The 24,530-nt window shown below is 40.9% G+C and overlaps 1 protein-coding gene across 1 annotated transcript in view; it reads left to right on the top strand.

The window, feature by feature from the left end:
- LOC135196925 (nucleoporin 88-like) overlaps positions 1-23,723 on the top strand; it is a 168,359-nt gene extending 144,636 nt beyond the window's left edge. The window contains exon 14 of the mRNA XM_064223763.1: positions 22,256-23,723. Coding sequence (XP_064079833.1) covers positions 22,256-22,319 — 64 coding nt within the window. The 3' untranslated portion in view covers positions 22,320-23,723. The remainder of the gene's footprint in view (positions 1-22,255) is intronic.
- The last annotated feature ends 807 nt before the right edge of the window (positions 23,724-24,530 follow it).

Raw genomic sequence — 24,530 nt, 5'->3', positions numbered from 1 at the left:
CAGTAGCTATATGACAGCAGTGGTATTCAAGACACCTTCTTTGGGTTTGTATCCTTGCTGAACAGGATCTCTCAGCTAGGGTGAGGGTGGCTGTGAAGGATTCTAAAGCAGGTGTTGTCATAGAGCCATCTGCAGTGAACATCGGGGTAACTGATGGGGGTTGTAGTGTGCTGTTAGGAATGAGCAGGTCAAGATGCTGAGGGCCCATAACACACATCGGCACCTGTGTCTGGCAGCATCTGAATCCTGCATGTGATGTCACCATATGAGAGGGAAACTGATATTGGCTGCAGTGTCTTGATAGAAGAAGGTCTTCTCATCCACCACCAGCTGAGGTTCTTGGCCAGAGAAGGTGGCATAGGCGTGGCATTAGAAATGGCACCATGTTTGGCATCCCTTATCTTCTTCCAGCAGTACTTATTGTAATGTCCTTGTCGGTTGCAGTGGCGGCACTGGATTTGCCTGGTGTGGCACCTTGGTGCCTTGGCCCAGTGCCCCTTGTGGGCAGTTATTGCAGGTGCTCTCTGCTGCTGGACACTTATTGTGGATCCATGTGTGCAGTTGCATGACTAGCATGAAACTGTGTGTGTGGTAGGGGTGGCAACCTTTCCATATTTCTCCTGCTTCCTGTAGTTTGAGAGGGCGAAGCATGAATTGCAGAAGTGGCCTTATAGGTGTGACACGTGTTGATACCCTGTTGAGAGGGGATGTGTTCAGGGATACAAGTTTCTTAGTCAGTTCTTCATCCCTGACTCCCATGAGGATGATCATCTTCATCTGGGTTTGCTCACAAACCTAAGACTGCTGAGACAGATGTTTACTTATGCAATGTTCTTGAGTCTTACCATGTAAAAGTCTGCAAAAATCTGAGGGAGCTGATAACCTGCAAACATTTAAGAGAGTGAGGTTTTAATTGTTTTTAGGTGATCAGCTCTGCATGATGTATATTCTCGTTAGGAAGGCTCTTGATGTGTTCTTGAAGGGTATCCAAGACTTCATGGACACTTAATCCAGTATCTAGGGGTATCTCAAGGTTGTCCTCAAGGGCCTTCTGTCTCTCCAGGCAAGACATTCTCATGTGAATTAATTGTTTCTCTCTGGGTAACTTGGGCAGATCCACCATGACTGAATAATCATCCCATCGACATTGCCATGCCCAAAAAATTGGGTTCTGGGCAAATGCTTTCTGTTGAGCAGGTATTAATGGGGTTGCTGCACCCTCTGGTGGCAAGGTAGGAGCTGAAGGTGTTGAAGGAGGCCCACTGGGGCTTCCTGTTGCCTGCAAATTTCATCCTCCACTCTGTTGTTGGACCCTAACTTAATTCTTCCTTTTTTTCTTCATCTCTCCTCTTTTTGTCTCCTTTCCTCCTCCTGTCTGATCATGGCATGATCTGCAATCCATGATTTCTCCAGGTATTGTATGAGTGAACGGAAATCAGCTGATTGGGATATCGTCATTTGGGGATGAACAGCGGGTGGGGATTGGGGACGGTAGACAGGGTCATGTGGGGTGTCATCACATTCATCCAGAGAACATGAAGAATCCATTGTGAATAATGTTCAATTCACTCCCACACAGGCTTAAAGGGATCGTCCGCTATGGCGGATGACTTATCAACTTGAAAAAATAAAAAATTGAGTTATTATTTCTATCTATGCAGGAATATGCCGTATATGCTTTCTAGAAGTTTCAGCCAATTATTGATACAAATAATGAAGATATAGCGGTTTTTAAATGATGACGTCATCATAACTGCGTCGTCTGTGTGACTGAGTTTGACAGGATCATCTTAGCGTGTTTATTTTTGCATATATACAGTGATTTTTTCAGATTTGTTTCGAAATTCTCATACGTCTGGCAGCGATGAAAGGTAGTGTGAAAGCTCTGGACAGTTTTAGGTGAGATTCAACTTCACTCAAGAGAACAACTCAGTTACTCCACAGATGTCAAAGTGGTTGCATGCACATGCGTTTGTTTACTTGCTGTTTACGTTGTTTTTATAACTTCCTAGTGAACTTATAGCAATGCCGAAGTTACCTAAGATCAAGAAGGCTACTAAGCAACTAAGGCTAGCAAAATTAGCCAAGGGCAGGAGTGTGCTGAAAGAGAAATATGAAAATTCATTATTATCAGCTCCCTCATTGTCTCATGTCACGCCGTCAACATCATTGTCTTGTGTCACGCTTAGGGTATTAATACCACTTGTAGGGGGAGGACCAGGATCCTTGATGTAGAAATCAACAATTAAAGTACAAATAAAGTAATTATAATACAGTGGTCCCCCCGTATTCGCGGGGGATGCGTACCAGACCCCCCCGTGAATAGTTAGAACCCGCGAATGTTTGGAACCCCTATAAAAATGCTAAAAACAGCCTATTTTGTTAGTTAAAACTCAAGAAAAACCCACTAAAAATTTTCATACATGGTTTTTTTAATATTTTTATCACAAAAAGTGCATTTTATGATGAAATTCATCAAAAAAACCAGGAATGTGTGGATATTTACCATAGAAAAATACTGCGAATACGCGAATTTTCCGCGAATAATGCAGGGAAACGTTCCAGAGAGAAATCCGCGAATCTGGAGAACGCGAATACGGGGGGTCCACTGTAATGTTGTTTTGACTTTTCTAAGAAAAAAGCGAAAATCTACATAGCAAATCTTTGGGAGCTTGTAACTCAAAAACATACTTATTCGCATGTTGGTAGCCATTACTCGGTTATTTATTATCCAATTTTAGAGAGAAAGATATCATTGGAAAGAGGAATCAAAATCCCATAATTCCTTGTGAGCCAATTTTTTCTTTCTTTCTTTTTTTTATAATTTTTGTCTAGACAAAAAAAAATTCATTAAAAAAAATAAAAAATAAAAATTCTGTTCTCACAGAATTATTCTGTATATAAAGTAGTTTTTATGGTATGATTTTCAATAGAACTGATGTCATATTAGCGGAGAAATCGCTACCTAAATTTTTTTAAAAATAATAGTTGCTAATAAAACAAAGTTTTTGCTCAAATGACTTGAAATTTTTGTATGATGAAGGTATTATATATATCTAAAACATATATGGAAATTATGTATTTTGTATAATAAACAAAAAAATACACAACATAGTGGACAGTCCCCTTAAAACAATTAAAGTACAGTTTCAGTATTTTAAATGCAGTCCATGAAATACTGGCACTAGTTGGATTGTTAGGACCACCTTACAATCCAAATAGTCTCTTGCAGAAAGAGAGAGAAATAGGTAGCTGTTGGTGTATGGTCCTCAGTTGGGTTTTATCCGGTTCACTGTTAAGTCTGCTGTATCTTTGCTTGCTTCTTGTAACTTCTTCCTGTAATACTTACTGCACCATGTTGGTTGGGCTACGACATGAAACAAGCTCATCTTGGAGAGGGGAAGCAGCATACTGCTAGGCATTGGATTTGAATGTGTTTGGTTGTTGTTTATCAATATACATGTGAGGCAAAAATAGTTGCGACTTATCAAATGTTTTGTATATGGGAGACAAGACTACATTATACATTGACAAATACATGCTAAATATAGAATATAGTATCTACAGTCACCAACCAACTGAGCTGTGTTAGGATGTGCCAGCACATTGTCCATGAGAAGCAAAGCCTTCATCCGATGTCTAGCAATGGCAAAGTCCTGTTGGAGATGGTGAATAACCTCCTTACAAAAACTATTATGGAACCAATAAAAAATTATCTTGGAGGTGAACCAAGCCTTCACTGAATGATACCAAATCACTGGGAGCCTATCCATCAACCCATGCAGGACATGTGGTTTGCTTTGCATGTCCAACTACAATTGGTTGGTAACAATACCTACCAGTAGTGTTTGCAAATAATACAGAAAAGCTTGGCAAGCTTTTGACTGGGTGGGTAGATTCCTTTCCTTCTCATCAACCAAGATTTTAGTGGGTAAGGAGCTATAGAATTGAAGAGTTTCACCAATGGTTTAGATTTGCCTCCAGAACAAGGTCTTGTTTCTTCATCAAGACTTGTAACATCTGGCCAAATTCTGCTATTTATTCCTTCTACAGAAGCATCCAGAGCTTTACCATAAGTTTTCTTGTTAAAAATCTCATGTCAAATTTTGAACCAAAACAGCCAACCTTCAGATGCCTTAAAGTCCACAACCTTATGCAAGCCTGTGAACTGAATAGCTACAGCCACCAACTCAGCACTGCTGATGTTCACACCAGCAGGTCTTTGTTGACAAAACTACACCAAGGTCAACTCCTCAGTGTGGTCACATTGGCCTTTAGCCATGACCTCGCAGGCTTTATTCCTGGTCGCCTTCCTACCGAAGTCTGTTTCATACCTCTCCAGTTTGTCCTGGAAAGGCTTGATATCATGCAAGGTTGACCGGGCAGTGCTTTACTTCTCCATGATACATGACTTAGACCAACCTTGCCATTCTTCTGACAATTTTGAGTTTCTGTTGAAGGGTTAACACCTTTTGGGGCCATGCACACATTGCACAGCACAACACAAGTTGGACCTGCAATGCTGCAGGCACTGCAGTGAAAGCCATGTGGTTGGGAAATATCACCCTGAAAGCACTCCATTCATGAACAATTAAAATAAGTGACTTAATCAAGCACAACTGTATGTATAATACAAAGAAGGAAAACTGTTTATTACCAAATCCACTGATACTTAATGGATGTAGCCAAGTGATGTATATTTTTATGAAACTAGGTCTTATCAGCCATATAAAAGCTAAAAATTACAATAACATATACATTTTGGCCAATAGCGAGAAAGCTCATATAAAACATGAGTGCGTGTCCACCTCGGCACCTTCTTCTATGATACACTATTAAACTGATAATGTATCAGCCAACAAAAAGCAGTAAACAAGTGACGTTTTATACGAGGTAGCGAGTATGAGGCAGAGTCTAGTATTCCAAGTTTTTGACATATGTTAGCAATTACAGTTCTAACAATGACATAAAGTAGCTTCTGAAAAATGTGTAAAATATCACTTGAATTGGGAGTGCTGGATGTGTGTTTCTTGGGATTTCTCGGTGCGTCATTTAGATTTCTGTTTTGAAGCGAGGATGCCCTGAGGGTCCCTTTATGGGAGGTGGGTTGCTGTCTGGGATGTAGGTAGATTTTAATCTGTCAGTGGAAATCTAGGTGATCCTCCTATATACTATCAACTAATACACTTTCTATCTCCTTTGTAGTTCTATGCAGTGTGTTCCTGAGAGAGGGGGTTTGCTTGTATGCATCTACATAATTTTATGAACACATATTCTGCTTTTTCAAGGTCGACAGGGATGCATTCTTTTCTTGCTGGCATGAGCTTCTCCAGTGCTCTACAGACGTCTGGAAGAGTTGTGGGCTCTGTTGAGTTTTGGAAAATGTCCACTAGTATTATCAACACTTGCCCATAGAGTGCTTCTGCCGGTGATGCCTTGAGCGCTGCGTGCAGGGCAGTTCTCAGTCCCTGTAAGACCCATGGTAATTCCTTTCTCCAACTCCCACCTGGACATTTGGCAGTGAGTGCTGATTTGAGGGAGTGGTGCAGCTGCTCAACTATGTTGTTTGCTTCTAGATTGTATGCTAATGTGTGAATGAGTTTTGTCCCGAGGCTGGTGGTGAGGGAGCTCCATAAGGTGGAGGTGAAATTGACTCCTCTGTTGCTCGTTATATGTTGCAGTACTCTGTGTCTGCTGACCCAGCCAATTAGTGCTCTCACACAACTCTGCTCTTACTGCTATTGCTTCTGGCCATCTGGGGTTCCTGTTGATAATCGTAAAGAGATGCCTGTACCCCTCAGAGAGGGGCAAGGGTCCCACAATGTCAAAGTGGATGTGGGCCAGTCATTGCTGTGATTTCTGGAAGTCTCCTATCCCATTTCTGTGTGCTTCGTTATTTTTTATGATTACCATAGTTGGCATTTTCTTGCCCATTTTGATGTCCACCTTCATTCCCCACTAGATGTACCTCTCCAACATGGTTTGGGTGGTGGACCTGCCCGATGTGTGGGACAGGTTGTGGGCGTTTGGTACTCATCTCACAAGTGATGGTCGTTTCTCCGTCATTGATTGAGAAATCACTCCACGTAGGGGTCAGGTTCTCCTCCCAAAGTCACTAAGCTTATGGTATTTCAGGATATGATATCCTGATCTAGTTGCTGTTCATGGAGTTTCGGGAAAGGTCTTCTGCCACATTGTTGGAAGAGCCCATTAAGAATCTGATGGTGCAGGAGTGTTAAGCTATTGAAGATAAATGACGTTGCTGTCTTGCTTACCACCCGTCTCCACTTTTGGTAAAAATGTGTACCAATGGTTGGTAGAGCATCTGCACCAAGAATTGTCATCTTTCTAGCTTCTAGCATGTGTTGGAAGTAGTGACAACTTCTTACTTAAGAATGCCAATGGGCAATGACCACCGTCTGTGTTTTGTTCGAGTACCACACCCATAGCTGTGCTATTCATGTCTGTCGTTAGGGTGAGGGATCTTTGGGGGTAAAGGAGGGTAAAGAAAGATTAGTTTGACAATAGTAGTAATTGCTTTTGGTTTTTCATACCAGTGTAATTGTTTAGATTTTCCTTTAAAGTTGTCATATTGGGGACATATTTCAGCAAGGTTGGGTTATGAAAAGGTGGTAATAGTTAATAATTCCTGTAAATTCTTGGACTCCTTTGATTGTTGTTGGGTTTGGAAAGTTGGTGATTGCTTGGACCTTCGTCAGGAGGGGTTTAACACCTTTGGGGCTTATTTGGTGGCATCGGAATTCTACTACTGGTTTTGCTCATTTGCATATATCCTTTTGGAATATGAAATCGGAATTCTACTACTGGTTTTGCTCATTTGCATATATCCTTTTGGAATATGAGTCCGTTTTCTTTGAGTATTTGCAGGACCCATCTGACATCTTTCATGTGCTGTTTGATGTTGGGGCTGAATATCAGTACAGGCAGCCCTCGGTTAGCGGCAGGGGTTCCATTCCTGGCCGCCGACGGTAAGTGATTTTCTACGCTAAGCGATTTTAAAGCCTACAGCGGCTGCACACCTTCTTTCGAAATTCTAGACCCGTTAACAGTGCCCTAGACCAGTCAAACGATGCCTTAATTCCGCAATGGAGCAATAAGTAAAATTATATTTGTGCAGTACAGTACTATAGAATTTACTGTACAGTAATACTGTACAGTACATTATAGTATTATAAATACTGTAAAGTGAAAAAAAACCAGCTTTAATACTTTGGGTGTCTAGAATATGTAAAGATATAATAAGGTTTTATACAGTGTGCAAGTAGCTGCAGTGTTCAAGTTACGATAATTCGTCTTACTATAATTTTATTTTATGAGAGACCAAATTACAATTGCCTAACTTTATCCCATTTTCTAGTTACATAAGTACAAAAACAGCAAAAGAGAATGATGAAAGTGTGGTTTTAACGTTATACTCGTTGCGTAAACGTGTACAGCCATGAACAACCAAACAAGAAACAACTTTTTTATGTTTTTCTAAGTACAACTGAATTGGATAACATCCGTTTGGCTTGTATTCCAATCATCGTACTATAGTGCACTTACCGTAGTTGTTATAAATGACGTTAAGTAGAATAGAACTGAGATATCTTAATGTAATAACTTTATTCGTTATAGATAGATCAAAGATCATTCAGGAAATATACTGTTAAATTTAAACCTAGTCATAACTGAAGCTGAGAAAACTGTTCAAGCTGCTAATGACCATTATTGTGCATTGGCAACAAGGTTAAAACTCCAATAAATGTATGCCATCAAAAACAACTGTAGATAAAATTGAGATAAAATAATTTTAATCAAAACTATTGTGCTTGAAAGAACACATTTTACTGTTGGTTTCACGCCGATAAAAGATAAATAAATAATGTTAAGTTCATATTACGACGATATATAGGAAAATTGTGAACAAAATCACATACTAGATAATTTGTTTATGCTAACCAGAAGCAAGAAAATTTGCTCAGAATTACGCTAACTGTGCTGAAACAAACTTGTATTCGCCAGCAGCTGATTTCAAACCAAAACATTGGCCGCTCCGCGAAATACTGGCTTAGAGTTGCCATTGTATTTTATAATACAATAATATGAGAATACATACAATATTAATGGATACAGCGAAGTAATGTATAAATTTTTAAAGGATTTATGGAAAAGATGCATATTTACTTTTTCTTCTATGCTTATCTTAATTTTCATCATTATGCCATCTACGTAGCAGCGCCATCTCGAGCTTGTATGGTCGTACCTCAATTTTTTGCTTGAGTAACAAAGCCAAAATTGACCAAGTTGCAGAGTTATATTTTGTACTTCTATCCCATGGAAAAACAAACAAATTGCAGTGTTGCAAAATCAAAGGTATACACAAGTTTTGTCTTTTAAAAATCAATTTATGCAACAATTGTAAATATAATTTATTATGAAAATGTGATTCAATTATATAAATTAAAATGTTATTATTTAGGCATGACTGAACAACCTATTGTCTTCATCATGTGAAGGGCTGTTGCAAAGACTTCAAATGGACATGCGTACTGCCATTATATCATATTTATGTACAAAAAGAAAATAAATACCCTGTAAAACATTTTTCATACAATTTTAAAGATAAATGCATTAATGCTTATAACAAAAGGCTGACGTTTCATTATAACAAAAAGCTGAAGTTTCATTAACAAAATGAGTTTTAATTAGCTCCCAAATTAATAAAATAACACCATGCATTTTTCGGAACGGTGGCGGACAAGAACAAACATGAAAAAACATCCTCTGATAATGTGGAGGGTAGTTACAAAAGCTGCCCTAATTTGTATGTGTATGTACAAAAATAAAAATACCCTATACGTAATATATTTTCATACACATTTTAAACATAAAAGCATGAACATTTATAAAATAGACACATCGGTCGCTAAATAATTTTTTTTTTTTTTTTTTTTTTTTTTTTTTTTTTTTTACTATATTTTGGAAGAGCGCCAGCGGCTTAGAAGAACGAATATGAAAAAACATCTTATTTGATAACGTGAAGGACAGTTTAAAAAGCTGCCTTAGTATCATATTTCTAAGCAGAAATAAAAATACCCTATACATATACATTTTCATACAGATTTTAAACATAAAAGCATGCACATTTATAAAATCAACAAATCGATCGCTAAATTTGCACTTTTTTTTAACTATTTTTGGAAGAGTGGCAGGCGCTGGCTTACAAGAAAGAAATGTAACTCGATATTTTTGGCATAGAACAGTGTCAGAGGCATATATTTTTCCCTAGTATCTATGTAATAACTCTCCATAAAATTTGTTAATATCATTTGCATAGCTTTCGTGGTCTGAACAGCATTTCTACAAATGCATGTACTCGTTAGACATAACGGTGCTACCGGCGCTTTTAACCGACAATTGTGCCATGAAAATACCTTAAAATGCCTTATTTTTTTCATGAATATTGTTGATGACAGCTATAAAATTGATTCGCCGCTAAGCGATTGCGCCGTTAACCATGGGCCGCCTGTACTTATGTCATCAACGTAGATAAAGTAGAAAGGTACGTTGCCCAGTTCGGCCATCAGACGTTGGAGGGTCACACCTCAATTCCGAAGGCTGAAGCAGTTGAAGGTGTATGTGTTGAAAGGGGTGATCCTACCCTGTGGTAGGGGTTAAGAATACTACCACTGTAGGTCCTGCATGTCATAAAAGGTGACTAAAAGGACAACTGCTGCTTTGCAGTCTTACTTTTGAGTAAAAGGCTAGGCCCACTGCCAAGAACTGTGGTTGACTGGAAAGGCCTTTCCTAACAATAAACATGCCTGATGGGGAGAAGAGGTTTGGTGGAGGATGATGCCTTTGATAGAAGGCAGTGGAGAAGGCGCATCAGGCAACCAACCTCGTAATGTAGGGATAATGGTGGGAAAGAAGAAGTGTCGAAGGGGGTAATTACTGGCTATTTTGTGTATTCCTTTGCAACTGGGACTTAGGAGTATCCCTGCAGCAGGTCAATTTTTGTGAATATTTGTGCTTTCCTTCTGGTTGCTGTGTCAGTGATGTTCATTAGTAGGTACATATCGGGTACTGTCTTCACACTGAAGTCGCTGCAGGGTTGCCATGTGCCGTCAGGTTTTGGTTCCATGTGGAGGGCAGGGGAGATGGCCAGGGGCTGGAGACTTTTTGGCATATCCCTGCTTGTTCCATGTTCCAGAAAGCTTCTTTGGTGTGGGTGAGTTTTTCTGGGGCCAAACGTCTGAAACGGGTGTGTATTGGGAAATGTCAGTGACTATGGTGCTGGACGGTTGGCTTTGTGGGTTTGGTCAGGTCATGCTGTAGGTCGCCCTTAAATACCTCCAGTAACTCCTGTAAAAGGCAACTTATCTTTGGTGCTGGAGTCTGCTTTAAACAACTCCGGAAACAACTAGAAGGCGTCTTATCTCTGGTGTTGAAGTCACAGTGAGTGGGGCTATGGGGCCGGGTTTTGTGATCAGCCGCTGTTTCGGTACGTCCACAAGAATGTTGTGGGGTTTTAGGAAGTCTGCTCCTAAAAGTGTGATGGCCAAGTTTGCTTTGATAAACATCCAGTTGTATTGCTTCGCCAAACAACAAATTCAAGCTTCATTTTCCGTATATTTTCAGCTGGGCTCTGCTGGCAGTGTACACCTATAGAGTGCTGGGGGTTGGATCGAGGCATTTGTGCAGCTTGCTGGCACGAACGACTTGTATGCGCCAGTGTTGACCAGGAACTCCGTATTCAATGTTTTGTCAGTGATGAAAACACAAGTCTTTTTGCCTGTACCTGGAAAGATGTTTTTTGACATGCGGCATCATTTTCATATTTTTGGGCTTCATTCCTGAACCTCCAATACAGTGGACCCCTTTTATTCTCAGGAAATGTGTACCTGACCCCCCTGCCTTGCGAATAATTAGAATCCACAAATACTTAGAACCCCCCTCTAAAAATGCTTAGACAGTTGCCTAGCTTGAAAGTTCAGACACCAAAGTATCCCTAAAAATACCATCTATCAAACTATTATTCTATTACTGTATTAATCTTTGAAATAATATTAATATAATTTCAAAATAAATCCTAAACATTTTATGGTTGAAAATATATGTACACACTGTATGACTTAGTTACGTACATTTGAAAATAATCCAGTCCCCCGCTAAGTATTCAGCCATGCACATTTTCTTTCGTACAGTTACTATTCAAGCCGTCCCATTTTCTTTTACAGGGAAAACATTTGTATGTACATAAATGACAAGAGAAAGAGAGAAGAAAAATATGTATTAACATTGAAAAAAATTTTTAAACTATGTACATAGTAAGATTGTAAGATTACATACTTGTTCAACATACGTAAATAGGGTACTCACCAGTGATGAATCTTTATTAAAGATGATGATGATGATGAATTAGCTGTGATGTTTAATGGAAGGTGATGAAGATGACTGCACAGCTAAGCAAAGGAGTTGCATCTCCTCTGAGGGTGCCTCTTCACTTTCAGGAGGTGCTTTGGGAAGCACCCCTTCAGGTGATACAAGAGGCACTACCACAGGCAATTTGGGAGGCACTACTTTAGGGATTTGGGAGGCACTGCTTCAGGGGTTTGCAGAGGCTTAGGGCTTCAATGCCATATCAAGGATATTTGAAAACTTTAAGGAACATTCCATATAAGGATCCCATGAGACAAAACTCCTACATATCCTTGATCATTCTCCTAAATTGGGACAGACATTCCTCCTCTTCCTGATCCTCTCCTGAACCTGGAGTGTTTTCTTCCTCGCTGGCAGACTTCGTCAGGTCTTCCAAATCCTGGTCTGTTAGGGGGTCAGAGTGGGCATCAGTGAGGGTGCTGACTTCATCCTTGATCATCATCTTTCCCACCATTATTCATACATTAAGGGGTCATTTCCCCCCAAGCCCTCTTTACTCCCTTCCCATCATCCATCCTCAACACATTAACATACCATCTCAATATGATATTGTTATGATACAATAAAGTTTGTTCATACTTACCTGGCAGATATATAAATATATATAGCTGTATTCTCCGAAGTCCGACAGAATTCCAAAACTCCCGGCACATGCAGTGGTCGACCAGGTGGTTAGTACCCATTCCCACCGCTGGGAGGTGGGTATCAGGAACCATTCCCGTTTTCTATTCAGATTTTCTAATGCCACTGTCCCCTGAGGGGAGGTGGGTGGGTACTTGATTATATATATCTGGCAGGTAAGTATGAACAAACTTTATTGTATCATAACATTATGATTTTGTTCATGAAACTTACCTGTCAGACATATATATATAGCTGAATCCCACCATTGGAGGTGGGAAGGGACAGAATAGAATGATTTTAGGAAACAAATTGCATGCAGATGATTGACATCTTGGTTCCACCTGTTAGCATAGCTGACTTCGTGATTACTGTCACCCAAGTCGGCTTTTGCTTTACTAGAGTCTCCAGCAAGGTAGTGACCTGTATAGCTGGTGAGTTCTAGATGATCTGTCAACGGGAGCGTGACCACAATGTGACTAGACCATATTGACCATACCATGAGGGCTAAGAAGTAATATATATCACCACCTGACCAACCTAGCCAAAGTTAGGGATGTTTTAACTAAGGCTTAAGAATTGAGAAGTCCGCCATTGGCAGCGACCCAACAACTAAAATTAACAGCTCTTCCTAACCATTTTCTACAGGATAGGATGAGTGGTACTTCTTGCCCCCAAGATTGTGTCTGCAGAAACGTATGGCCCTAGCGAGCCGTAGATCTCATATGTCGTCTTCACATCCCACAGGGAGTGTGAAGCGAACACAGAGTTGCTTCACTAAAACGCGGCACTCAAGATGTTACTGAGTCCCATGCTCTGTTGAAATGCTTCCGAGGCTGCGCCCTCACCTCGTGAGCATTCAGTTTAAAAGATTTCAAATCTTTGTCCAAACATGACGAATGAGCCTCTTTGAAAGAACTCCTTAACAATAACGCCAGGGCGTTCTTTGACATGGGCAAGTTTGGTCTTTTTACGGAACACCGCAGATTGTCCGAAGGACCTCAACTTTCTTTAGTTTTATCTAGATAAAACTTGAGAGCCCTGACAGGGCACAGGACTCTCTCTGGCTCTTGCCCAATAATTTGTGCCATCCCCTTGATCTCCAAGCTTCTGGGCCAAGGGTTAAATGGGTTTTCATTCTTAGGCAAGAACGGAAGGCTTAGAGAACACACCGCATTATGTCCTCTAAAGCCAAAACGTCTGATGATGGCTTAAACCTCACTAACCCTCTTTGTCGTAGCTGAGTGGTTAGAAAATTAGCCTTTCTGGTCACGTGCATTAAGTTTACAGAAAGGAGAGGTTCGAAATGCTTTGACATCAGGAACTTCAGACTACGTCTAAGTTCCATGCCAGAAGCTTCGATCTAGACAGTTTCGAGATTTCCACAGACCTCAAAGATCGTGAAGGGCTTTGTTGTTCGACAGATCCAAATCTCTGAGCCTAAAGGCCGTCAACAACATACTTCCGTATTCTTTAATAGTTGGGACTGCCAGCTTATCCCATTCTTCAGACGGAAAGGGAAGATGGTAATGTAATTCACAGAGGTCGAGGTGGAGGAAAAGCCATTCTTCCTGCACTATCTCCAGAAACGGCCCACTCCGATTGGTACACTGCAAGATAGGCAGCACTTCTTTGCCTTGGCAATGACACTTGCCATTAGTCTTGAAAATCCTCCCATTCCAGTCAACTTCTCGACAGTCTGAGCGCAGTCAGACTCAGAGCGGAGAGGTTTTGAGGTACCTCTCGAAGTGAGGCTGTTAGAGTAGACCAACTCTCTCGGGAACGGTCCTTGGAAAGTGCTGTAGGAAGGACGTGACCTCTGTGAATCCAGCCTCTCGAAGGCCAACATGGGGCGATCAGCGTCATTCTCGCTCCCTCTGACGCCAGCAATTATCTTATTACATCTCCTAAGAGTTTGAGTAGGGGAAAAGAGACTAAACATCTATCCCCATTCCATACTATAGGATGGCGTCTATTGCTACCGCTCTCGGATCGAGAATAAGGGAGCAGTCTAGAGGAAGCTTCTTCGTCTTCAACATTGCGAAGAGATCTATGAAAGGACGTCCCCAAAGTCTCCACAACTCTCGACATACTTTTAAGCAAAGATTACTCAGACGTCAGTAGTTGCTGCCGTCCATCGAGAAGATCCACACGGATGTGCTTTAATCGTGCAACGAACCTCTTGAGGATCGTTACGTTCCGTGCCTGTGCCCATAACCGGCTCTCTCTTCTTGAGACATGAGAGAGCTGTGGAATTGTCCGAGTTGATCTGGACCACTCAGCTAAAAACTCGTTCTTTGAGGAACTGGAGAGCCAACCGAATTGCTTCCAATTCTTTTAGATTATGTGCCAGGACATCTGTACCTCTGTCCCTCTCGCTATCACCTGAGGTGATCCTTGACCTACTGAGAGATGTTCAGAATCATTTCTAGATCTTCGATGTTATTTCAGTTTTCTGGTAGGAAAAACTGTAGAGGTCTGAATTGCAGTCCATTCAGGAAAACAAGCTTCTCCAGCGAGGAATGGTCCCCAGCAGACTCATCCATTCCCTCACTGAGCATGCTTCCTTCCCTAATAAGGCTGCGCTTTGCATAAGCAGGAGAGCATTATTATAGTGCTATGCCGCAGTCGACTCATACAGAATTCTGTTACAGTGCGGTAAACAGCACCGAAAAGGTCTAAGAGATATCTCTGTTGAAAATTTCTTAGCAAAACGAAGGCGATGTTCATTCATGCTTGCTAGAATTCCCCTCATTCTGAGGCTAAAGTCCGTGATTGTAGGGCAGAGATACGGTTAGTCAGTCAATCCCGCAGGAGAGAGACGTAACCGACCGCGCATGGCAGAGAACTAGCTGGTACTGCGTTGATCTACAGTGACAGCAGCCTACATTCGCCGTCTCGCACTATTCTGCCCGAGTTGCCAGCTACTCCATTCTACAAAGGAATAGGTTCGTTATTATTATCGAGCAGAAGGAAACTCTCAAGCATGCATATTTAAGCGAAACAGAATTCGCTAAATACAGAAGCTGAGTTGGTGTTGTCGTAACAATACCTTTAAGCGTTGTCCTTACACCGGAAACTCCTGGAAGGTTGCAGGGAGTACCAATTAAATGCACTTAGAATAATAGTCCTTTCGGTTGCCATCAGTAGAGGTAACTACGGTATGCGTATATGACTTGAACCATACAGTAGTAATATAACGCAAAGGTAAAATACGTAGAGTATTGTAGTCACTTGGACAGCTAATTCTCTACTACATTCTTTCCTCGACGAGGAAGAGAGAGAATGGAAATCGACTGTCTTCATTCTCTTCGCCAAGAGAATGAATTAGTATTAGTCGAAGGAGATCCTCAAGTGAGAACCGAGGACTGAAGAGGACAGCTCAAGCTTCTTATGTTATTGGACATAAGACTTCATGGACGTAGTCTACAAGTCTTTTTCCTGGACGAGCCTCTGACCAATGAATTGAGAGCTTATCCGCTTAAGCGATAAAATGTTATTGAGATCTTTGTCAATGAGAACTAACCCATTTACGAGACAAAGAGTTTAATTTTTGTCAATGAGGGGTTACCCACTTACTTGACAAAACGTTTAGTATCTTGTCAATGGGGGAAACCCACTTCCTTGACAAAACGTTTAGTATCTTGCTAATGGGAGAAACCCACTTACATGACAGAAAGTAATCCAGGAATTCGAGCATATAGTCTTCCCGATTCCCGCAGAAATCGAGGAAGGGGCAGGATTCCTGGTCAGAGACTGGGCTTACGGCAGGTAGGACCCTAATGTTCCCCTTCGGCAGCGCAGTCCCGAACGCAGAAGAGGCGTTTTATGACACCGAAATCTGCTTAAAGTTTTCTAGAGTCTTTTTCTAGATGCCAGCTCACCAGAACCAACCCGACTACCTTATCCATGCAGGTTGGATAGTTATTCGAGAGAAAGAGAGTCAGGGCCCCGAGACTGCAGGTCCAGGGCTCCGAAATACCAATCTAGGAGCTAAAAATATCCATCATCCTAAACAGCCCTTTCAGATGGTCTATCTGGCTGGCAAAATCGTCCTGGGAAGAGGAAGGAACTCTCCAACCAGCTACCTCTCCCGTTTCATATCGGATGCCTGCTATTACGCTTAACCTTACTGGAAGTAGGGTAAAGGAAGTCTTGCCTTGCGTTTTTCTGGAGTTCATCAAGTCATGGATTCTATTGAACGCTCCCTTCGTAGAAAGCGAAGTGGACATCTTGATGAGACCAAGCTCCTTCCTCTTCTTCGACGACGCCCACTGCGAGAGAGGAGAGCAAGGGATCCTCTATCTGAAGGAGGGTTCGAAGAAGAAATTCGGGTATGCCTCACCGCCAACTCCGAATCTTTATTAAGTTTCTGTAAAGGAACGTCCTGTGGAGCGTCCTCTTGACGAGCATTCTTGCAGGAATCCTGCCGAACGTCTTGATGCGTAGGACGCCTATCGTTCTGAAGAACGTCCTGGCAAGTGCTCTGCCGAGTGTCATGACGTGTAGGACGCCGAGCGTCTTCAAAAGCATCCTCGCTAGCGTCCTGGCGAGCGTCCAGATGTGTAAGACATCGAGCGTCTTCGAAAGCATCCTGGCGAGCGTCTCGATGTTTATGACGTCGAGCATCTTCCAGAGCGTCCTGGCGAGCGTCTCGACGTGTAGGACGTCGAGCATCTTCAAAAGCTTCCTCGCGAGCGTCCTGGTTAGCGTCTCGATGCGTAGGAGTCGAGCGTCCTGGTTAGCGTCTCGATGCGTAGGACGTCGAGCGTCTTCAAAAGGCGTCCTCGCGAGAGTCTTGCCGAGCGTATTGGTGCATAGAACACCAAGTGTTCTGAATGGCATCTCAGAGAGGATCTTGCCGAGCGTCCTGATGCATGAAAGGCCACCTGAGAGGCGTCATGGAAAGCCGCACGCTGCTCCTGAAGTGCGCGAGCACTATGAAAGGAGTCCTCTCGAGGGTCCTGCCGAGCATCTTGATGTATAGAACGCCGAGCGTCCTGCATAACATCCTTGTGAGCGTCTTGTAGAGCGTCCCGAAGAGGAGAGCGACGAACATCAAGAGAAGCGTCATGGAGAGCTTCCTGACGTGACGCAGCGGACCCATCAGCGTCAACACGAGCAACTTGTGAGGCTTCCTGGCGAGGGGCGTGCCGCTCATGAAGCACTAGAGCGTCATAAGCAGATGTACGGTGATCGTCGTCAGGACGAGTCTCAAGGACGTTCGCAACTCTTGAAAAAAATGACGGCCGCCTGTGCAACATCTTGCGTCTTTGTCACGCTCGTCGAAACTTCCAGAAGCGCACTCAAAAGGACGCCTGTGCGTTCTTGGGTGCGAGGATGTAGAGGGCGACGAGCGAGAAGGAGACTGCCTGACTTGACAGACAGCCTTGAATCCTTCCTGCGGTACTGTGCTTTGCCCTTTTCTTGGCGAAAACGAGGACAACTGAGAAGGGCTGATTCTTGTGAGAAGACGAGGGACGAGGGGACGCCTTCTTCTTTCTCACAGTAAGAATGCTAGAGCAATCTAGGCGCTCAAAAGCGTCCTGCTCCAAAATGTTAAGGCAATGATTGCAATTGCATGACAAGAGATAGAGAGAGGACGTGAAGAGTCCTCCTCTATAAGCTTCTGTTTAAAGGGCGCGAGTCCTTCCGAGAGCTTCAACCCCTGTACGGGGAGGACGCCTCGGAGGACGAGAAGCAATCCTTCAGGATTCGTGCACATGCACGATCTTTGGCAGCCTAGGAAGCATCTTCAGGTCCTGCCGAAGGGACGCTAGATCGGTGGGGAGTCCCCGTAACCCTCCTTCGGTTTTCGACTTGCCCACTCCCTGTCCTGGGAGTCCGACAGAGGTCTAGACCTAGAGGCGTTATAGGGCCGAACTGACGCCCCCTCCACAACACTAGGGGCACTAATTCAACATCACTACACTTACAACACTGATTGGAGAGCGAGCACTTTAGATTCCAAGATTACGGATGGAATCCACCATAACAGAAAGGGCATTACCTCTCGCGGACACTTCCTCAAGGCCCGTAGGCCATACCACAGGGTTAGGCAAAATAAAGTCTACAGGAGGTTAGTAGGTTCATTACCCTGACTTCTGTTTACTGATGCAGCTTGGAGGTAGACCCCCTGATTCTATCACGCTCTAATTTGCGTACATACGAATCATACGTCTTCCTTCGGAATCAGTCTAAGATCACACTAATTACATTGATCTTTCAGCAAAGAAACATGTACACGTTGTGCATACCAAGTGAGGATCTACCGAAGGTTTCGGTAGACTCACCTTACCCCTCGCAGACAACAAACTCTGAAACTAGTCGAACTAGATTCAGACATCTTATGCAAAGAACAATCAAATTCAAATCAATCTATGATAGCGTATGCCTAGCCACAAATCCAAGTCAATAAATCAAAAGACAATTAGGATACTTAGTGGCAATGAAGTTTCAAAATCCTAAGACGGAGGTACTGAAAACAGGTGTTTACAGTACCAGCGACAGAGAAAATCTGAATAGAAAACGGGAATGGTTCCTGATACCTGCCTCCCAGCGGCGGGAATGGGTACTAACCACCTGGCCAACCGCTGAGTGTGCCGGGAGTTTTGAAATTCTGTCGGACTTCGGAGAATACAGTTATATATATATCTGACAGGTAAGTTTCATGAACAAACATGCTTTCAGGGTCACCTATATGAGGTAGCGAGTAAGAGGCAGAGTCAAGGTATTCTAAAATATTGACACAAAATCCCTGACAAACAAAGAAAACTTGCAAGCAGAAAAGTAGCATTTGACATTATGGAAAACCAAGGAGTCATCTATACTATACTGTCAGATGATCCATTTTCTCTCACCTGAAAAGTGGTGAACAATTCCATATAGTACAAATTAGGAAAAGATTTCAAATAATTTAGTTAGAAAGCTTGCTGCATTTGACATATGGATATGTGTGTCTTGGGAGTGTTTGGTGCATCATGTAGATTTCTGTTTTGAAATGGGGATGCCCACATGGTCCTGGCAACTGGTCGGGACCTCACAGTTTCTTGTCGTGTTAAGTGACGTTGTGCAAGCTAACTCTTTCTCTTTGCCTCATTTGCATTGTGTGTGTATTCATGTGTATGTTTCATAGTGCAGTATCCTGTTGCTTTATTTATTTATTTTTTATTTGCTCAGTTTACTGTACAATATAATTGACTTTAATTATGGTTATCACACATATCATTCTGCAAAATATTCAAAATGCGAATTTGTTGACGTTGGGCAACACATTGTACTATTTTATAATTAATGCCATGCTATCAACCAAAGTGAAGGAGAGTGTGTGTCTCTCTCTATGCCATCAATAAAGTGATGGTGTGTGCATATCTCTGTCTGTCTCTCTCTGTGCCATCAACCAAAGTGAGGGAGTGTGCATGTCTCTGTCTCTCTCCTGCCATGCCATCAACCAAAGTGAAGGATGCATCTCTGTCTCCATGCCATCAACCAAGTAAAGGAGTTTCTCTCTCTCTCTCTCTCTCTCTCTCTCTCTCTCTCTCTCTCTCTCTCTCTCTCTCTCTCTCTCTCCACGCTGCATCCATACTCAACCCATCATCTGCCAAAACATCCCTCTCTCTGAGTGAGTTCCTCTATACAGCCTTGCTGGCCCTCCTCACCCATAGCTTCCAGCCATCTGATACACCCCCCACTTGGGAACTTCTGCAGGCCTCCCCCACCCAACCAAAGCCTTTCTCAGGCTGTTTATGAGTGTAAGCAGTGTTGCCAACATTTTCCTACTTTCAGAAACAGTTGAATTGGTCTATTCCAGTACAGTGGTACCTCGACATACGAAAGGCTCAACTTACCAAAAATTCAAGTTACGAAAGCAAATACGAAGATTTTTTTGGCTCTACATACAAAAATAGTTCAGGATACGAAAGGTTGTTGCTGTAAAGTCCCGAGATTCGCCCAGACCACCGATAATTTTAAAACTAGCGCGCCGCCAACTGAGTTGACTCGCCACCATCTTCCCATTGGTTACTGATGCTAGTCACCGCCATAAGATCCTGCTTTCCTATTGGTCAGCATCTCTCCCATCATGCATCTACGTAGTGGCGTTGTTCTTCAGCCATTGCTTCACACCAGTGTTATCGTACGCATGTGGAATTCGTTCGTTCACATATACGATTTCGTTTGTTAACGTAAATTCGTGTTTGTGATTTCGTTGTACTACTTTATTGTGTTGTGTGAGAACTTAATTATTATACTACATAACTTAATTACGTACAGTATGGTCATGGGTCCCAAGAAAGTTGCTAAAGTTCACGGAAAGAAGAGAATGCTTTCTATGCAGACAAAATTGGAGATAAAAAAGTGTGAAGCTGGCATGCGGTTGAGTGTGATCGCTAAGGAATACGGCTGAAATCTGTCAACAATAGGCACCATCCTTAAGCAGAAGGAAGCCATCAAAGCAGCTACACCTTCCAAGGGCATGACTATTTTGTCCAACAAGAGGAGCCTATGGATTGAGGACAAAGAAATCGCTGGTGATACGATAACCGAGACGGCAATCTGCCAGAAGGCCAGCGCTATTTTCGGCAATTTGATTGCCCAGGCCGAAGATGACGGAGGAGAAGGGACATCAACGGCTATCCCAGACTTCAAGGTTTCTCATGGGTGGTTAGAAAAATTCCGTAAACGGACTGGCATCCATTTGGTGGTGAAGAAATTGAAATAAAAAAAATGGAAAAAAAATAAAAAAAAAGTAAAAAAAAATGTAAAAATAAAAAAAAATTAATTTTAAGTTTTTTGTAACAAAAAAGTTAAGTGTTACGGTTTTGTTAATGTGTTTCGTAAAGTTTATTTTATATTTACTAACATTTTTAATGTGTCTCGTTAAGTGTACGTACTACGTAACAAATTTCCTGCCGTTTGTCCTCCTCCTCTGTCGCCACTTTCGGAGATAGCCTCACTCGAAAGGTAAGGTTCCACATTTTACTACACACTCACGTATGTACGTACAGTACTTCTTTTATACCATATACACTAATACACTTTATTTACAGGTACATATTAGTAGTACGTATCAAGTTAGGTATTGAATGGTCCAAATTGTTGTACGTACGTATTTCATTGTTTATTGGTCAATTTAGCTTTATTATAAAATTTACTGGGGTGTTTTTGTAGGGCTTTGAACGAATTTGGCAATTTACATTAAAATGCAGTTCAAGATATGAAAAGCTCAGGTTACGAAGGTTACCTCGGAACGGATTAATTTCGTATGTCAGGGTACCACTGTACTTAAAAGTTGAGGACCTTCACTCATTAAACTTTAAGAATTGAATTTCAGTTGATAGCTGTAGCTCAGTTAAAGAATTTTTTGTGGATGTTCAATTTTTTTCTGGAACTGGTACCTCAAACCTGTTAAATATAACATATAAAACAAAAGTATTCAGATTATTGCAGTAGTTCATGTAGATGGATTAAAATATATTTTACCCGGCATTGTAATGCATTTGCTTTCACAAGAGGATTGTTAGTAACATACCTGCACAGGGAGTTCTAATTTTCTAGGACTTGCAGTACTTTAGAAACCATTTAAAATTATTCTAGTGAAAATTTCTTTGTTCAACAAATTGAAGTTTTCTTTCACAGATTGTTTGGGATTGGTATACTTAATTCTGAAAAATGTTGGGTACCTGCAAATTTCAGTAATGTTATCCCATTTTTTTTAACCTGTGAATATTTGATGAATAACCCACATGACCCAATCCCTTAATACAGAACATTTACAATCTAACATACCTTCAGTGATTGTCCAACTTTCAGATTTGTTTTTAATACTTGACACATATTACTTGAAGGAAATTTTGTTACAAGTCTTCGTGATTTCTGTCTTTCAATAATGAAAATTTTATAGATTTGCAAAATATTAAATAAGGTCTAATACACTATACTCAAGAACAAACCCTTTTGGCCAGCCATTTAGAGTTAAGAATGTGATCTGTTACACTAATAATAATAATCCATACCCTTAGCTAGTCATTCCCTTTGTTTAACTAGTATCATTGTTAGATTTTACAGTAGTAAGGCAATAATGTGTAACTATGAAACATGAATTTACACAAGACCATGACCATAAGAGAATTTTATTGGGATTTTCACCATGCCAATAGTCGCTGTACAATGCAATTTTCTGTTTTTTCAGAGGGGAAAAAATATCTGTTTTGGTGGACAGAGTAAACGAGGTGAAGCAAGATCTGCAGTTATGATGAGAATCTAGAAATAGGTTTGTTTTATGCAAGACTGCTGTTTTAGTCATCATACTCTGCATTTTGGCTGTGAGAGCTATGCCCTTCATCAAATTTTACTTAATACGAGATTACTTTTTTCATCAGGTAGTTATTAAACCGATACGTGTGTCAACTTTGTAGATGTATCCAATTTCTATTGTGCATGGAAATAGACATTATTAAAAAATCCACTGTAAAATTTTTAATTTATTCTAATCACTTATCACCCATGAATGAAAAAAATTTGAAGCTGAGTGTTATTTAATATTTTCAAAACTTTATTTGATTTTTCCTTTTAATGCTAAGTGTTTGAAATATACCTTAAATTTCTACAGTTTGATAAAAAGTACCAGATTTATTAATGTATGTAATAATAGTTTGTACCAGATTTATTAATGTATGTCATAATAGTTTGCAACAGGATGCAACGTAATTTACTTTCTTTTGTTTGTTAAGCTTCCATCATAATCATTATCCTGATGTTTTCTATAGAATGTACAGTATTATATATAGTCCATGTTATGGTTGTTTAGTGTTTCAAGGGATGACATTGCATCAAAGACAAGAATGGTAACTGTACTGTTCTGTACTTTCCAAAAAAGCCTAGTAAGGGGCTTGTGTAAGTAGAGCAACTTATAACTATTATATCCGCAAAGTTTATGAATACATAAATCTTAATTGGTAATTTATCCTTATGCTTTAGAAGCCGACACAAAAATTTCTGCCATATTATTCTCAAGATAAATGTGGATAGTGATAAGAGTTAAAAAATATGTATGCCTGAATTCATGTTATTTGTACTTTGACCTCTTTGCCATTTTTAAATACATTGTACATTCCATCACAGTGACATAAAACTGATAAATGATTTTGTTTGACTGGTTGCTCATAAAATGAGTTGGTCCTCGAAAGGTCAGGTCTCTTTCCTTGATGATTTACATGGCAAAGTATAAGAAGGATTCTCTCTCTTTTTTATTTTAGAATTACTGGAGAGGACATTTTATATGAAATACTATAGTGTACATGATGGAGTTAACATTTTGGACTTCATTTGCAATTGACTTTTAGGGCATTTTTTTATATGTTTTAGCTAAAGAGTTCTCAAGAATATTGCAACTGGAACTTTGTCAGCGAATGTCTGTAATCTCAAATAAAAGTATGACTTGAAAAAAATTAGCATTATTTTGTCTTTTTTTATAAGATTTTACTTTTTTGTTAAAGAAGAAACTTTTTACTGTACAGAAACAAAGAATCACACGATATTCAGTGCTTATTTTTTATAAAGCAGTGTACTACAAGTTTTAGTTATGTAATTTATACTCTTAATTTTTTTTAGGTTGGTGTAAATAGGCAGCATATTGAAAATTAAAACTATGATTTGTACATGTGTATTATTAACACGATCATATAAGAGGTTTTTGCTGGATTTTAAAGTATCTGGGACAGCAGTATTCTTGTTGCCATTCTTGTGACGCTTGTGGGTATTAAAAGCCACTATTTTGATGGATGAGAAAGGAATTGTAATATATACAGGCAGACCCCACTTACCGGCAGCATCCATCAGTTAACAGCAATCTGGTTTTAGGGTGATTGTCTAGCAATGTTGTTAACTGGCTCTGGTGTCATTAAGCAATTTTCCATGCTGGTAAGCAGTTTGTTGGCATTGGTACATTGTTTATCCACATTAAGTGGTTTGTTGGCGCCAATCTCAGGCTAACAGCGCCGCTAAGCAGGTTATTAGTGGTATTATTGCAGATTTTCAGTTAGCCGCAATCAGGAAAGAGTGGAACCCCTGCCATTAACCAGGAACTGCCTGTAGTTGCATGTTCCTCTTTTGTCAAGTTACTGTTGTCCATTATTGTTCATGTTTTTCCAGGTTCCTTCCCTGTAAGAATTCATGTGGCAGTGAAGGTTGAGTGCTCATACAAGCAGTCACCAGTTAATGGCGATCCGGTTTTACGGGACTTGTTTAGCGACGAAAAGGTATTGGTGCCAATAACTGAAAATGGCCAATTTTCGGTTATTGTCAAGCCGTCAGAATGGAAACACACACACACACGCACACCCATAACTGGGGACTGCCTAACACCTTTAACACTGTTCTGTTTGTTCCTAAGAGGATACAACTATTGCCATATATACTTTAGTAGTATCTGGTGTTAGATGGGTCAATTGTTGAATATTAGAAAA

This window comes from Macrobrachium nipponense, chromosome 18 (assembly GCF_015104395.2).
Source record: "Macrobrachium nipponense isolate FS-2020 chromosome 18, ASM1510439v2, whole genome shotgun sequence".
Lineage (NCBI taxonomy): Eukaryota > Metazoa > Arthropoda > Malacostraca > Decapoda > Palaemonidae > Macrobrachium > Macrobrachium nipponense.
The sequence above is the reverse complement of the archived record's forward strand: the minus strand, read 5'-3'. Positions and strand labels throughout refer to the sequence as shown.